A 16,824-nucleotide genomic window follows, 5' to 3' on the forward strand; every position below is an offset into this window, starting at 1 on the left:
AAAAGAATAATATAAGTCTTTAGAAAGGATGTCACCATGTTTTGTTTACGCATGAAAACTGAAGTGCCTGTTTTTGCATCGCTTGCCACGTGTAGCATGTAATAAGGATGATTTGCTTAAATTTAATGTTGTTTGTTTGGGTTGTATTTGAGAACAGAAAGCTCTTGGTGTTCAATTCACCACTTGCACATCCTGTTAATGATTACCAGTGACTATACAAGGAGATTCACTTTCACTCTTTCATGTGCTTTGTGTTTTGCTTGTTCCCTACGCTCTCATTCCTCATCATCTTCAGGAGGCAGTGCGTGTGCTGATCCGTCACTCGGCTGACGTGAACGCACGGGATAAGAACTGGCAGACGCCGCTGCACTTGGCTGCAGCTAACAAGGCTCTGCGCTGCGCTGAGGTCATCATCCCGCTCCTCAGCAGCGTAAACGTCTCTGACCGTGGGGGACGCACCGCCCTGCACCATGCCGCCCTCAATGGACACACAGAGGTACAGCAGTCCATACACATCATCTGGAGTTCAGGCTTTAAAGTTTTTTCTCTTATCCTATAAATACTCAATCAGCCCAGATATGTTTGGTGTCTGAAGTTTGCGTCTTTACTTGAGCGCTGTATGTTTTCGTTAATTGAAGCTTATAGCCACTTGCTAATATATATATACATATATATATATATATATATATATATATATATATGTATGTATATATTAGCAAGTGGCTATAAGCTTCAATTAACGAAAACCTACAAAGGCTTCTGTTATTTCTGAGTGTCATTAGCCTCATAGCTCCAATGCAAAACTAAATAAGCAGTCTCTGGACACCAAACATGTTTTAACTAAACGGCAACATTTGGAAAAAGGGAGAAATTGTATTGAGTCATATAATGTTCCAGGCAAAATCCTATGCCGTGTAGAAGGCAATATTGTAATAATTTCCCAAGAACGTAATAACCCCAAAAATGTAATAAAGGTTTTTCACTTAACTTGGTCAAAAATGTAATAAAACCCAATAATGTGATAACTTGCCCAGTAATACGATTCAGTGTCTTAACTCATAATGTGCTAATAGTTTTACTGATGATGTAATACATTATTACATTATTGGACGTTGTATTGAAGGGTTGATCATTATTGCTCAAATGGATGATGTAATACTTTAAGTTACCATAGGTCTCCCACTAGGCTTTTGTGCTGTACACAGGAATCAACCCAGCCTGGAACGATGGGAGCATCAATGAGAATAAGTTTTAGAAAAGTCTGTTTTTCTTTCAGAAAGAGCCTCTACTTTTAAAACTTCTTGCAAGACTTTAACTTGCCTAGTCTGTATTACATTATTGGAGAGGTTGTTACACTATTGGGTTTTATTACATTTTTGATCAAGTCTGGCTGTTATTACATTAAAGGGAAATTATTACAATATTGGGTTCTGCTTTTTTTCCAGATGCACCACTATTTTACCATAAACATTACATGTAAAGACTAAGGTGACCTGTATGTTCACTGGTGGCTTTGGATGGTAAATAAAAAGCTAAATTTGTGTTGTAGACATCACAACCCCTGGTTCCTGTCACCACTATTGTAAACATATCTGTCTGGAAGTTTCTCTACAATCAGCCATCTCACATCAAACCACTCTGAATGACTTTGTTTACATCTGAATCACTGAATTATGCAGAAAATTTAAAAATCTGTTGGAATTCCCCTGAAGCACATGTTTGTAGAGGATTGGCAAAGTCAAATCAAGTTTAGGAATGAGCTAACCTGAATCCAAATAAAAGATTAGTCATGTACCTCAGTGCAACTGCCTCTTAATCTTTACTAATGAGCGAGGCAGTAGAGTTTGGGCTGACTTGTTGCCCCTGGGCTGTATGAAGTGCTACATTAACAGGAACCCGTGGGTTGAGACACTCATACTGCCTCACATCACATACTTGAAATGTGCCCACAGAATCCTCCTACAGACACACTTTCATTCTCAATTCCTAATCCATCTTCCGGCTTTGATTTTTGGTGGAACCGTCATCCTGTTGAGCGGTATTTAAAGCAATGTTATATAAAGTGAGACACACACACACTGACGCATGACTGACTCAACATGTTACCCACTGTGACTGACACAGTCATCCCTCCTCTCTTACAATCTCGTCTCTGTCTTGATCTGTTTATTTCTGTGTCTTTTGCCTTTTAGATGGTCAGCCTGCTTTTGGCTAAAGGTGCTAACATCAATGCCTTTGATAAGAAGGATGGCCGTGCTCTCCACTGGGCTGCGTACATGGGTGAGATGGGAAAACTTTATCAATCACTTGCACACTCGACTGACAAACTGTCTGCGTTTGTGTGTTTGTGCAGTAATGGGCAGTAGAGTCGCTACAAGTAGCAAACCTACTGGTTTAAAGACACCTTGTAAACAGAATTGACCTTTTTGCTTTGTCTCTGGTCATATTAAGCACAGTTTATCATATCATTTAAAGCTCCTGTCAACATGGTTTCAGATGTTTAAATGTTAGTTTTAATAGAAAAGATGCCATGGAAAAAGAATTTAGCACTGCAATAGTTGAGGACTATATATATAAATTAATACAATAGCAGATAAATGCTCCAAAAATCCAAAGCTGCTGCCTTTTCAGAGCTGTGTGAGCGTGTTAGAACACAAATAATGTAAACAACCTTGTGCCAGTGATTAGCGAGACCAGCAAACGGTGTGGCTCAGCGCTACATATTTGATCCTCCTACCACTTTACTCTTCTTGATTGGTTTCTGAATTCTGAAAAAAAAGTGCAAAATGGAGAATAAACTGTCTAATTATCATTTTAGAGATCTAAATATATTAATTATATATAAATATATTTTTAGCAGCTAATGTTCGAGAACCTTCATGTTATGATGGGTAGATCACAGACACAGTGTGTCTGATATTTTAACACTCAGCGCTAACATTATATTCATAACCTATAGCTAGCTAACTAACTGCTGGACTATGCTCCTGAAACTGAGGTGACCCAAGCTTCCGTCACGAGTCAGCATGGTCGAATTTGTGGACACAGTAGAGAAATTTCTTATGTATCTTATTGTGCACCACGACAGTACAGTACTGTTGCAGGGAAACACTGTGAGCCTTGATATTGGGGAGCAGCTAATGTATTGTTTTATTCCTACAATTAAGGTGGACTACCAGTTATCACTCTCTCGTAAATTAAGTTAATTGCTTATAGTAGGACAACAGGTGGATAATGCAAATAGGATGCAGCATCTATCTACACTACAAAAAACAATGTAGTAAACCTTCATAAAAAGCAATGTAAACAAATTTAGAAAAGCTTAAATAACTACTTACTCAGAGTTTTGGCTGGGATATTGGAACATTGGCAGATCTGACGTCACCTGCATCAAATTTAGTCTTAACCAACTCAAATCGTCTACAGTCAAATCAAAATGTGCTCAGAAACGTCCTCTGACTTTTGATTATATCACCGTACACCAGTGGTCTCCAATATTATGTTTTACCACTGATTAACCACCAATATTATGTTTTACCTCAACCTCCCACTACCCGCCCACCATCATGCAAAAATGCTCAGCTAGCTCAGGCACCCCGTAATACCGTCCTTTACAGTTGTATGCATTACCTACTGGGATGCATAGGGCCAACAGTAAAGTTCGGCTCCTTAGTTCCAGTGAAGGATAATGATTATGCTACAGCATACAAAGACATTTTAGACAATTATATGCTTCCAACTTTGTGACAACAGTTTGGGGACGGCCTTCTCTTGTTCCATCATGACAGTACAAAAGGGTGTATTTGTAGACTGAAGTGTGTTCTATCTGCAGGTCACTTAGACGTGGTGTGCCTGCTGGTGGACCAGGGGGCAGAAGTCAGCTGTAAGGACAAGCGAGGATACACACCTCTCCATGCTGCCGCCTCCAATGGACAGATCAGTGTGGTCAAACACCTGCTCAACCTGTCTGTGGAGGTATTTACACACATACTTATGTACATGTTTACATAAGTATCCTCAATTTTCGTTGAAAATTTCTACAGCTGTGGGTCGTCTTACATTCACCAGTGCACATTTACATGTTCACTTTGAATTATCTTTGCACATTGGGATCTAAGTGGACACATGCTACAGGCCAAAGGTATGGAAGCAAGGGTATTAAATGGGAAAAGCATTTGTTTTATTTGTTCAAATTTTACCCTAAAGAAGGATTTTTTTTTTTAAAAAAGCAGTGCCTTTTGTTATGTGACTGGACAAAAATATGCATTTATAATTTCAGTAATCCAGCATTATCCTATGTTAACGCAGAATTCACATGAACTGAACGTTGATTTCCATAAAGTGAACAAAGGTTTCAGTTTTCATCACCAACGTCTAGTTGAGAACAGCAGTGGTGGTATGTTCCAACCAAAAAGTGTATATATATCATATATAGAGTAAAATGTTCCAACTCCTCCTCAGATGTATCTTCTCACTCTCATTCATACAGCTTATGGATTTTTTTACAAGGGAACTGTAGCTTTCCACTTTGTTATTGCTTTTGTTAGCTTGCTGCTTGTTGGTCTCAGATGATCACTGTTCAGCACTGACTGCCCAAGGTGACAAAATAATTGCTTTAAAAGCCACTTAAAAACTGTATGCAAATGAGAGAGATACAGTCTCTGATTGTATGATAGCAATTTATAGCACGCTGCAGCTGGACTACTATAGATGGCTTAAAGGGTCAAACTAGGAAAATGTGTTCATGATGTTAAAACAATGAGTGGGGTTAATAATAAGAAGATAAATAATAAACTCAAATTTTCTTTACAGTGGTGATAAGAATCAGGCATTGTGTCTACAACACAAAAATAGCCATTTTATTTACTATCCAAAACAACCAGTGAACCTACATGAGTCTACTGAGTTTTCATATGTAATATTCATAATGGTGAAATAGTGGTAAATCTGAAAAAAATACATCTTTGGGAAATATTTTGCCTCACAACACCATGCTTGTATTTCTCTGCCATGAAAGGATTAAAAAAAAATAATTTAGGCCAAAAACTGGTCCCATAACTATCATAAAACAATGTCTCAGCCATTAGGTGGTGTATTCTTAACCATTCTATGTAAAAACTTTCTGTAAGGGAGCTTTTAGAGGCATCTGGTTCCTGTCACCTCCACCATGAACAATTCTGGTTTAGTAAGTTTCTCTAGATTGGAGCGTTTCACATCAAACTGCTCTGAATGGCTTTGTGTACATCTTAACAAGTTAATTATGCAGAGATTTAAAAAAGTCCACTTTAAAAGGCTCATCAAGCCTTAAGTATCTGAAGGAACATTGTAGTCTTTTATCACCCTCAGTAAACAGATACACAGATAGTATTTCCATATTTCAGTCATCCATGTCCTTCTTTAAATCCCACAGATTGATGAGGCTAATGCGTTTGGAAACACAGCCCTGCACGTGGCCTGTTTTAACGGTCAGGACGCGGTGGTCAGTGAACTGATTGACTATGGGGCCAACGTGAGTCAGCCCAACAACAAAGGCTTCACTCCTCTCCATTTTGCTGCTGCATCCACACATGGAGCCCTCTGCCTGGAGTTCCTGGTCAACAATGGAGCTGATGTCAATGTGCAGGTGAGCCCGAAACAGGCTTGTTCTGTTTTGTTTTGTTTTTTCCCCAGAGTTTCCTGTTGAATTTAAATGTGATAAGTAGAAGTGAACATAATATGATACAATGAAATATTTTGGATATTCAAATAACACAGAAATAAATGTAACAAAGTATAAGAAAGGAAAGTGGGGTGGGAAAAAAGGATAGAGTATATTGGTAGGTCTGACCTCTGCATCTTGATGTACATTTTTGATGCAAAGCACCACTTGGACCTGGCTTGTAACTCACTCACTCACTCACTCACTCACTCACTCACTCACTCACTCACTCGCTGGCACTCTAACCCTGTGGTCCTCCTTCAAGTCTACACTTTGTTGACATCAGCAACATGCACTTGACTAGGCCAAGAGTCCTTGAGCACTCGGTTTAAAACCATGCATTTGGGACAGACTTGTGCAGTGTATGCATGCCTGTACCAGTGTGCAGTGTATACCATGCCTAGTGAATTTAGCTGTAGCTTTATGCTCTGGCATGAACGCGCACCAACAAGATTTCATGAATTAATGTATATAAAGAGTTTCCAAAATTCTGTTTATCCATTTGTAACAATTTTGGGTAACAGACTTGAAAGACACTCCACAGACTTCAGCTCGGCTGTGGAGGTAATCACAGGAAAAGCATTAGGGGTGCATTGGAAGAGCATTAGGAAGAGTGGTGCTTTGCATGAATGACACTCCGGCCTTTGTTTCCTGTATTGATTTTGCACTGATCATTCTTTTCTCTCTCGCAGAGCCGAGACGGGAAGAGTCCTCTTCACATGACAGCGGTGCATGGACGCTTCACCCGCTCCCAGACCCTCATCCAGAACGGTGAGGGGTTTTGGATAGTTGCCAGTTGTTTGATATGTGGCTGTCAAAATGTTAGTGTGGTTCTGCTATGATTACCAAAAAGAAAACCCTAAAAATTTCCTTCCTGAGCAGTTTTTAGCAATGATTAGTAGCCAATTTGCATGAGTGCGTATTTTAAATTCTACTACTTGTTTTTCTTACAGTAAGAAATGGAGCCTGATAGGCACACCCATTTACATCCATTTTTACCACACAGCATTTTTTTGTATTAATTTAATGAAGTATGTTCAAAGACTACTTTGTTTGTTTTCCAGTAGAACATTTTAGAATCACTAAAAGGCTTTGCAGGGTTTGTGAGCTTGAGATAGCAGTTTCCATTTATCGTGACTGTCAATCAAGCTGGACGATGTAAATGTCTAAAAAAAAAAAAACCCACTGCTTCAAGATGCACAAAAATAATTATATTTGTCTTGCAATAGTTTTTCTTGTTAAAAAAAAGATCTTTGGTAGTGTTAGTTCATGTCCTGAATCAGCCCTGATATGTTGTCTAGCTTTAGAAAATTCTGTGGCAGCACAGGGTTGATCTTTTTTTCCCACCCAACTGATGCTTGTTAAACAGATAAAGCCGTGCAGCAGTTGTGCACTCACGGATTGGCTTCTCCTGAAACATGAACAGGGGCTTTAAAGATTTTTACGTTGTGGTGACATCTGTTAAAAGCAAAAAAGACAAGGCATAGCTACCTTAACAGCTGCTTCTTGGCTACTTCATGTTGTAATGCTTTAGTTTAAGAAATGATTTATAGGTTGTAAATATGTGATTTATTAAACCTACAGCAAAAACTACTAAAGCATGCTAAAAACTATATGAAAAATGATCAAATTATTGCAAGAACAACCAAACCATTGACATTGCACACAACATCACATGCATGATGGTTTTGTTATTGACCCTTTTAATTGTTTAACATTTTTGTAAAACACTATTTACTTGATTAATTGTCAGAATAATTGACAATTGACATTACTGTTATAATCAGCAGTGACAGCACTATGTGCATATTTAAAGTGAAGCGTAAATAAAATGTTTGTGTCTGTGTGTGTTTGGAATGACAGGTGGAGAGATAGATTGCGTGGATAAGGATGGAAACACTCCGTTACACATTGCCGCTCGCTACGGCCATGAACTCCTCATCAACACCTTAATCACCAGTGGAGCCGACTGCACCAGGCATGCCCTTTTACAGTCAAAGTTTGGTACACTATTCTAGTTGCATATTGTTTTAGATGCTCATAAAACTTTCCCCTTTTTTCTTCCCCTCTCTTTTCTCTTTTTGTCTCTCCAGGAGAGGAGTTCATGGAATGTTCCCCCTCCATCTGGCTGCTCTGAATGCTCATGCTGACTGCTGCCGGAAACTTCTCTCCTCAGGTACCTCTGCAGGATTGTTACCCTGACTTAAAATCACTTTGACATAGAGACTGTGCATTTGAATTGGTTTGCATTGCATTTGACACTGGAAAAGAAATAAGCTGTTTGCAGTTGAGGGCATAAAGTGATGTTCTTGCCATACAGTGCTGCTAATTATTAATAAATATTGAATGCATTTCCTAATGCTCAGTCATAAGCAAAAGTACACTACCATGCAAATGTTTGGAATCACTCGTCATAAAAAAATTGCTGTCATTTTACTCAGTAATAATGTATACAGAGTAGACTGAAATACTGAAATGTTGCAATAAAAAAAAAAAACGTGTCTCCAAAATGGTAGCTTTACAGGAGGAGGCAAAAAACTTAACACACTATAAAATAATCTGATTATCAGGGCTGTACAATTGGGCAAAACATGTTATCACAGTTTTTTTTGGCCAAGCACATGGATGTTTGGTTGTTTTTTGGTTGGTCTGTCTCATCTACAGAGTTTTACACAGCTCACTTATTAGGTTAAGTTTTACCACTCAAAACCTAAAGCTACATTGATGATAATGCAGACTATATTAAAATTGCAGCACTTGTGATTTGAACATTGCAGTCTTTCAAATTGTGATTTGAATATAAAAAAAATCATCTTTCTGCCCTACTATTTGTAGTAGTTTTCTGTCTCAAAATTTGATTCTGGTTGTATTCTCGTTATTAATTTTTTTAGAACTTCATTCTTAAGAATATACAACTTACTTATTCATTATAGAATCATCTGCAGCTCTGTTAATTATTCTGGGCACATCTAATTTTTTACAGCTTCCTACAAAATATTGAAACCTAATTTAATATTTGTAGTATCATAATAGAATCATTTCAGTATTGAAAACAGTGATTCCAAAAATGTTAATGGTGATTCCAAACTCATGAACAGAACTGTTATACCTCTGAAATATATTTGAAGACATTGCACTGTTACTAGCTGTTTTCCTTCAGTGAGCGGCAGCTTCAAAAACTTTCTTCTGCATAATTTCAGCACTCAAAGTATGTAGCTAGCTAACTCTTCCAACTGTCACGCTGCTTTTTGCTGTTGTGAGTGAATGGCCAGACTTCTTTTCTCTGTTCGGTTTAATGAGTACAAAAGGCCAGCTGGAGTAAAGTAAAGTAGCAGTTGTTTAAAATTCAAGCCTTTTCTGCTAATACCAGATTGAGTAAAAAAGATCACCAGATACCTCAAAAATGCATCATTGATATTGAGAAAAAGTTTGATTTTGATAATTATCGATAACATTTTATTGTCTAGATCTAGCACAAAGTGCTTTATTACATGTATGGAGCTCAGTTCCTCATTTTTTTTAAAATATCCTTGTAGTCATTCATCACACAAATCATCAATTGGCATCAATAAAACCTGACTCATCTCTGCTCCCCCACTGAGGATTTTTGATCCATATGGGCTGATGTGCATAGCCCTGAGGCCACTACAGGCCTGCGCTCATCATTATTAGGAAACAGCATAGTTATGATCTTCCGCAGGACGTTTGATGTTTTCTGGAGGCCTTGTGCTCAGTAGTCTCAGTGTCACTGCGTGAGTTTTTCCCTCACGCGTTTGAGCTCTGCATGCCTTCGCCGTTCTGTTTCGGCAGTTTGAGCAGCTCAGCTCGCTAGATTCATGGTTTGTAGTTTAAAACCCTGAAGATAGCTTTTGATTAGTTGCTGCAGTGGCTGTTCAAGTCGTAGGAGTGGATCCCTTTGACCTTTTGAAGTACTGCTGGAAACCACACTCCCTCTGTTGTTTGTTCATCTGTCTCCGTCTGCGTCATGCATGCTTTATTACTTGTCATCTTAAAGCAGTAGTTTGTTGAAGTCAAATTTAGATTTTCCTCCGTACCGCAAATGTAGCCAAAACATATTTGGTATCTGAAGTTTACTTTAGTTTTGCAGCGAAGCTATGAGGCTACATCACTAGAAAGTGATGGAAACTTATAGCCACCAGTTAGCGCTGTGCAGACTGCATGCCTAAATCATCACAAACTGACTGGTTAAGTAATCTCAAATAGACTTGCTTGTGTGGTTTGTGACACACAATGACTGTTATCTTTAAAACTGGACAAAAGTGCTGCTACAATTGTTTTTAGCTGTGTAGTGTACTTTTGTTCATTTTTATAGTTAAAATGATGTCATATGTGACACTTTTCTACTGGGCAGTGCTGTACAGTACAGTTACAAATCATTTGTGACTTGGTCAATTCCACTGCCAAGCATACAATAGCTGAGTACTCGTGCTGGTCACATTTGGTCATATATATATATATATATATATATATATATATATATATATATATATATATGACCAAATGTGACCAGCACGAGTACTCAGCTATTGTATGCTATATATATATATATATATATATATATATATATATAACAAAACATTAAATAATAAAAATTATTAGTTTAGGTCCATACAAAGCCATGAAATCTAATAGATAAAAGATAATCGGAGATCGAAGCTCCTCGATTATTGCTAGTGCTGGGCTGAACAAGTTGGGCAAAATGTGTAATTGCAGTTTTTCTGATCAATATGGTGACTGTCAAAGCCATGACAGTGGTAGTTTGATGGAGTTAGAGTTTTGGTTGTGTTGTACACAGCACATGAGTGTTTGGTCGCTTCTGATTGATCTAAATCATCTTCAGCTTCGTGTTAGGTTACGATTAGGCTAAATTTCTGCACTTACAATTTAAGACTACGCTGATAATGTATGCTATAATAAAAATATTGCGTCTTTTGAAATTGTGATTTTGATATAAAAACTATTAATCTTTCAGCTCTTCGCTCTTTAAAGATGGTTCTTCAAGTGTTTTTTTAGTAAAGGCAGTTTTTCTAAATAGAACCATGAACACTTAATCAACCATTTGAATCCATAAATGGTCTTTTGCATGGCCAGATGGTTCTTTTCCATGATGATGTCTTGTTCTTTGAAAGAATCCTTTTAAAGTGACTATATATATAGCCCCAAAGGTTTGCACTATTGTTGTGAAAGAACCTTCAAAGAACCCTTTTTCAGTACTATATAAAACCCTTTTTGCATGGGTTTTATACCCTGCATGTACCCCTCCACCATGAATAGATTTTAAAAATTATGTTTTAGGACAAAACCTTCTCTCAAAATGAACATAAAACAAAGTCTCAGACATCAGGCAGCATATTAGTAAAGGTTTCATGCAATGATGTTTTTTGAGGGAGTTTTTAGAGGAATTAAATTCTTCAGATGTTTGGTTCCTATCACAACCTCTGTGAACAATTCTGACTGGTTGAATTAGCGATTGGTGAAAAATTGCTGGAATTCTCTTAAATGAATGTATTAAAAGAATAGCTTAAAACTAACAAATGTTAACCAAGGACTTATGAAGACTACACCCAAACTTAGATATGAACCGCTAAAACCCACCCCAGAAATCACAAGCCTATTTGAGATTACTTTATGGCTCGACAGGGTTTGATGAATTGTAGTTTGCATGATGCTAAATTGTGTACATAAGGTTTTACTACTCAGCCACGTTGGCCTTGTAGCTCCTTAAGAAGCAAATGTCAGACACCAACATGTAAGGGGAAAATTGTGTATGTCAGATTTTCCGCCAAACTATCGCTTTAAGTCTCTGTCCTCCTTCTGAGTCTGTGTTTATCCTGCACTAACGCCCTTCTCGTCCTCTCTCTCTCTTTTCCCTCTATCCCTGTGTTTCTCTTCCTCTGCTGGGTCTGCTGGTGTTGCTGTGTTTGTCTGTTTGGGGGGCTTCCTTTCTTCTGTGCCCTTCCTCTTCATCCCTCCATCCACCCTCAGGACGGAGGTATAGCATAATCTGCCCGCTCAGTAACGACTCGGTCCTGTGTGCAGGCTTCCAGATCGACACTCCGGACAGCCTGGGGCGGACCTGTCTGCACGCCGCCGCTGCTGGAGGGTGAGTGTGTCTGGGTCAGACTGTTTCTGCTGACCACGTGGGTCTGACAGAAAGTAGTGCTGGCATATTGCTACGTCCAAGCGAGTGACCGCGGGATATATCTGATCTTTCACATAGGGCTGCATAAAAACACAATAAAATCGCAGTCTCAATTCATTACTCGGTTACTATGCCGTCAACTCTGCAGACCTTTAGTGTGAACACACAGGCACACCCACACATTCTGTGTGTGTAGACATATGTAAGGTTGTTTGTAATTAGTTGATTCGTAGGTTAGAGTGCAGGTCAAACAGTTTGCTTCTGTTCTGTTTTACAAACAGGAGTTTGTTTCTATTTTGTTTATTGAAATTATACTTTCTTTATTGACCAATTTCTAAGTTACTCTGTGTCATCGCTGTCACAACAGAATCTCTGAAAATGACAAATTGAGATGCAAGATTTTGTTCCAACAGGACAGTATGTTTGCAGTAGCTGTTTATATTGATATGTGCATTTTAAATTTTGAAATGTAAGGATTTAAAGAAATATATATATATTGCTTCTTACAAAATTCATGTCCAAGATTTATAAATGAGAATCATGATCTCAGTTCTAAGCCAAAAAATTGTGATCACCATTTAACCCCATAAATGGCCAGGGCCCACTGGTGGGTCCATGGTTTTACTGCACACTTCTAAGAATAACTTACCCAGCTTGCACTGTAGTCCATGTGGTTACTAAATAATAAACCTTAGTGTGTAAAAAGCCTGAGATTTTAAGGATAATTGTTTGAAGATTGAAGATGCAAAAATTTTCACAACTCAACCCAACAAAAAGGCGACTTACCATTAGTCTACCATTTTCATAGACAGGTATAAACTAGCTAGCCATCAAGTGTCATAGTGCGAGTTAGCTTAACACTTTTGATACGTATTTGTGTTTGCAAATAAAAGATTAGTATTATTTATGATACTCCAATCTGACAGTAAAGTGTGTCTTTCTGCGTTCCTGTGTGACTCTGTATCTACATTCTTTTCGCTTGTCTGCCTGAATCATGCAGGTTCTTTGCCTGAACCAGCACTGAAGAGGCTACTGTCAGTGTATTATTGATTTTCCTCTTGTGTGTTTTGTTCTTTTCTTTATCAGTAATGTGGAGTGTGTGAAGCTGCTGCTCAGCAGTGGAGCCGACCACAACCGAACGGACAAACATGGGAGGTATGCATTTACGTCACCATCAGTTTTCCCATGTTTAGCAGGTTGTGAGTTTACAGAATGTCTAAAAGTTTAGAATCACTGTATTTGGTGAGTAGTTCTGGACAATATTTTGTGTAAACCAATACACTGATATCGGTGTCACATGAAGTTATTGTTTTTTACTTTTAGTGGCGTTGATAACATTGCAGATGTCTGGTTCTGAATGTAAAGTCTCCTTTGATGTCTTTTTAAGAAAAGTAGAACAGAGCAAAACAGTCCAATCAAAAGAAAGTTTGTCAAGTTTGTAAGACATTATTTTAGCACAGAGTAATACTTAAATATCTTAAATATCTTAACAATAACCTAAATATCATCAAAGAATGTGGTACTGTGATATACTAGAAAATATAATGATATTAAATTGTATCAGTAGCATCCAACACTAACATAAAACCAATTTTTTGCAGATGAATGTTTTCAAATGAGTATTTTATGGTGCTAATATTCTGCAGCTTCATAGGTTTCAAATTTGTTGCAAGCTGTAATAAATTAGGTTTAAAAGTGATGATAACTTGACAAGAATGACCATAAATAGATAATAACAGTATGTTATTTATTATTTAATAATTTCTTGTTGTTTCAACTTTTTTTTTTTTAAATACCTTTTTGTTTCTAGGTTGTAATATGTAAATGAACACCCTTCGATTTAATATAAAATAAAATACACTTAAGACACCTACTTGAGAGTGTGTGTGAATGTGTATGTTTGTGTGTCTGTCCTTTGATGGACTCGTGACCTGCCCGGGGTGTTTTCTTGCCTTCCGCCCAGTGAGCGCTGGGATAGGCTCCACCTCCCATGATCCAGGAGGATAAGCGGGTCAGATGATAAATGAATGAATGAATTAATTTGGCAAGTGATTCTAAGCTTCTGAACAGAATTGGTCAGCACTGTTGAGTTGTGACGCTTGGAGAGGAGCTGTATTTGAGATTTATCTCTGACTGAACCAGTACATTCACCTCCGGTGGAGAGCAGAATTAGGGCTCCAGTGTGTGCTATTTCTGTCATCCCCTCTATGTGGGGACGTATGTGTGTGTTCTGACGTTTCATTGTGCATGTCAACCTTTCAGTTCACCTCACTGCACCCTCAGAACATACGAGTCACGCACCTTTTGTTTTGTCTAATCCATTTACTGTGTGTGTGTGTGATCACAGGACTCCTCTTCACTATGCGGCTGCCAGTCGTCATTTTCAGTGCCTGGAGACTCTGGTGTCCTGCGGTACCTGCATTAATGCCACTGACCAGTGGGGGCGCTCTGCCCTGCACTATGCTGCTGCCTCTGATCTGGACAGGAGGTACTGAACATGTTTTTCTTCTGCAGGACTTTAATGTGCATGTATTGGTGCATCCCGATGATCCTTGTTAACGCATAAACTTTCCAAATTTGTCTCGAGGAAATTGCACTCACACGTAGAATGGAATGATTAATCAATTTTAAATTTAAAATCGGGCACACTACATTCAGCGTTCAAGCTAGAGGTCTATGCGGGAACGATTTTTAGTCCTGCGCCCGGCTGCACCTGCAGGATTTGATCCCTCTCCTGCAGAAAATCTGCACTGTTTATCCCACTCCAGGTCACAACCTAAACTTTTGTCCCACTATTGCTTGCAGAGCCAAACAACTGGTTTTCATTTGTGTTAGTCATGAATTAAAACGACTACCCCATGTCAGACTTTATTCGCCTTTATTAGGAACACTTGTGTCGTGTATTCGCCTTTATTAGGAACACTTTCCACAGCTGTGGCCTTCAGACAGAAGGCTCCACCATCTCTATAGCCTACAAAAATGCAATTTATGAGTTGTTGTTGTGATTAGTTGCTTTACTACTGTTTAGAATGAAATTATTTGTTTTTAGTATCTTGCTTTTAGATATTTTTTAATATATTACTGATTATTATTTTATTTAGGCTATTCATTAATTGGCAGGATTTCTCTACACGTGTTGTCCCGCTCTTGCCAGCACTGGGCAAGTTAATTTCCCGCTCCCATGCATGACACTGAAAACTGACCTTTAGTTTAAGTCTCAAGTCCGAAAAAATTGATGTATTGGACTTCTTGACAAGCCTGGAGCTTAATCGCTTTTAAATCTCAGTTGCAATATTAATCAGCAGAAATCGCAATTATGTATTTTCTCCAAATCATTCAGCACTGCTTGAACAGCTGACAGAGTCATAAGTACCAGTGTTCTCACCAGCCAATATATTCTCTAATACCATGTGAAGACAGAACCCCAATTTTTAACCCCTTAAATGGCCAAAACCCACCAGTGCTGGTTTTTATATATAATATTGATAATGGTAAAATGAAGAGTGATAAAAAGGACTATTTTGCCTCGCAACGCTCTGCATGTACCTTTCCACAATTAATGCATTTAGGGAAAAAAACATTTAGCCCAAAATCTTATTTGAAAACTATCATAAAATAATATCTCAGACATTAGGAAATAGTTCAGTGACCAATTCAATGTGGAAACTTTTCCGACTGCATCAGTTGATGAGAACTTTTCAAATTCACCCTGAGAATCAAAGACACCCCAGTTTCCCAAAGCTGGTTTCCATAACAAAGCTTTTGGAGTACTTGAGCAATGTCTGTAGGTGTCTAACTTCCCTTCATTAAACCAAAGCAGAAATACCAGTCAAATCTGTAGGAACCAGACATTTTCAAATGAGAGTTTAGAATACTTAACTAATACATAACTACAGATTAGAATAAATGAGCTAGTAGTAATTAGGGCCAGTACCACCATCCTCATCAGCAGCTGTGGCCTTCATCTTCAGGGACCTGCACATCACTACAGGACTACAGTACTAGACCTGTCACCATGGCAACCTCAGGCTATTTTAAGTCCCTAGTAGAGAGTGCCCAGACACAGATCTGACGTCAGACAGTAGCTACAGTTCTTACCACCTCACACTGAAGTGTGGAAATAAATAGACTAATTAGGGCCCGGTTTCCCAAAAGCATCTTAATGTTATGATCATTTTAACTGGTAGAGAGAGTGTTCATGTAATGCTCGCTCTGCCATTTGAGAATCATCTTTGTGCTGCCATGCTTTTGGGAACCTAAGCAGTATTGGGCTGGACAAGCCTGGATGGCCAGTGCTGCTCTGTGGTAATTTGGACATGATTCCTTGTCCCCTGAATAGTTACAGGATTTGGGTCAGCAAGTCCTACAACAAGTTAAAATCTTAAAAACTCTATCTGTGTGTGTGTGTGTTTGTAAAGGCGACGTGTAGCCCTGGAGCCAGAGAGTCCTGGAGTGCAAGCGGAGAAGGAGAAGGAGGCAGCTTTGTAAGTGCACCGAGCTGGATGGATTGTGGCCTTCAGGCATCTCTGCTTTCTGTCCTTTTAACTGATGATGCTTTGCTTTTTAACTTTGCTTGGGAGAGCATGTGCGCTAATGTTGCAGCAAAGTCTTTCTACTGGAGTGTGTGTGTATGTGTGTGTGTGTATATGTGTGTGTATGCGTGTGCCTGTTTTCAGGCGCAGAATCGTCCTGACTTTGTAGGAAAAACTGTGACTGTACATTGTGAGGACTAACAAAACTGTCCTGGTTTTATTTGTAAATTTTGTAAAGTAATTTTTTCCATTATAGCTATTCCATTATAAATGAAAGGAAAATATTGTTTCTGTTTGTTTCTGAGATTAAGGTTAGGGCTAGGTTTATCCTTAAAAAACAGCACTGTGCAAAAGTCAGAGCACACCGTCTTGTTTATTTTAATTTCCAGTCAAAATGGCCATTAAGTACAAACATATATTTATATATCATA

General features: G+C 38.4%; 1 protein-coding gene across 2 annotated transcripts in view; it reads left to right on the forward strand.

The window, feature by feature from the left end:
* The window catches only part of ankrd44 (ankyrin repeat domain 44), a 50,057-nt gene that overhangs the window by 17,577 nt on the left and 15,656 nt on the right, over positions 1–16,824 (forward strand). For both annotated transcript variants that reach the window (XM_036577524.1, XM_036577604.1), the window contains exons 5-15: positions 296–496; positions 2,193–2,280; positions 3,833–3,975; positions 5,411–5,623; positions 6,391–6,469; positions 7,562–7,676; positions 7,792–7,874; positions 11,759–11,822; positions 12,948–13,016; positions 14,209–14,349; positions 16,280–16,345. In XM_036577524.1, the coding sequence (XP_036433417.1) occupies positions 296–496; positions 2,193–2,280; positions 3,833–3,975; positions 5,411–5,623; positions 6,391–6,469; positions 7,562–7,676; positions 7,792–7,874; positions 11,759–11,822; positions 12,948–13,016; positions 14,209–14,349; positions 16,280–16,345 (1,262 nt within the window). The remainder of the gene's footprint in view (positions 1–295; positions 497–2,192; positions 2,281–3,832; positions 3,976–5,410; positions 5,624–6,390; positions 6,470–7,561; positions 7,677–7,791; positions 7,875–11,758; positions 11,823–12,947; positions 13,017–14,208; positions 14,350–16,279; positions 16,346–16,824) is intronic.

This window comes from Colossoma macropomum, unplaced genomic scaffold (assembly GCF_904425465.1).
Source record: "Colossoma macropomum unplaced genomic scaffold, Colossoma_macropomum, whole genome shotgun sequence".
NCBI lineage: Eukaryota > Metazoa > Chordata > Actinopteri > Characiformes > Serrasalmidae > Colossoma > Colossoma macropomum.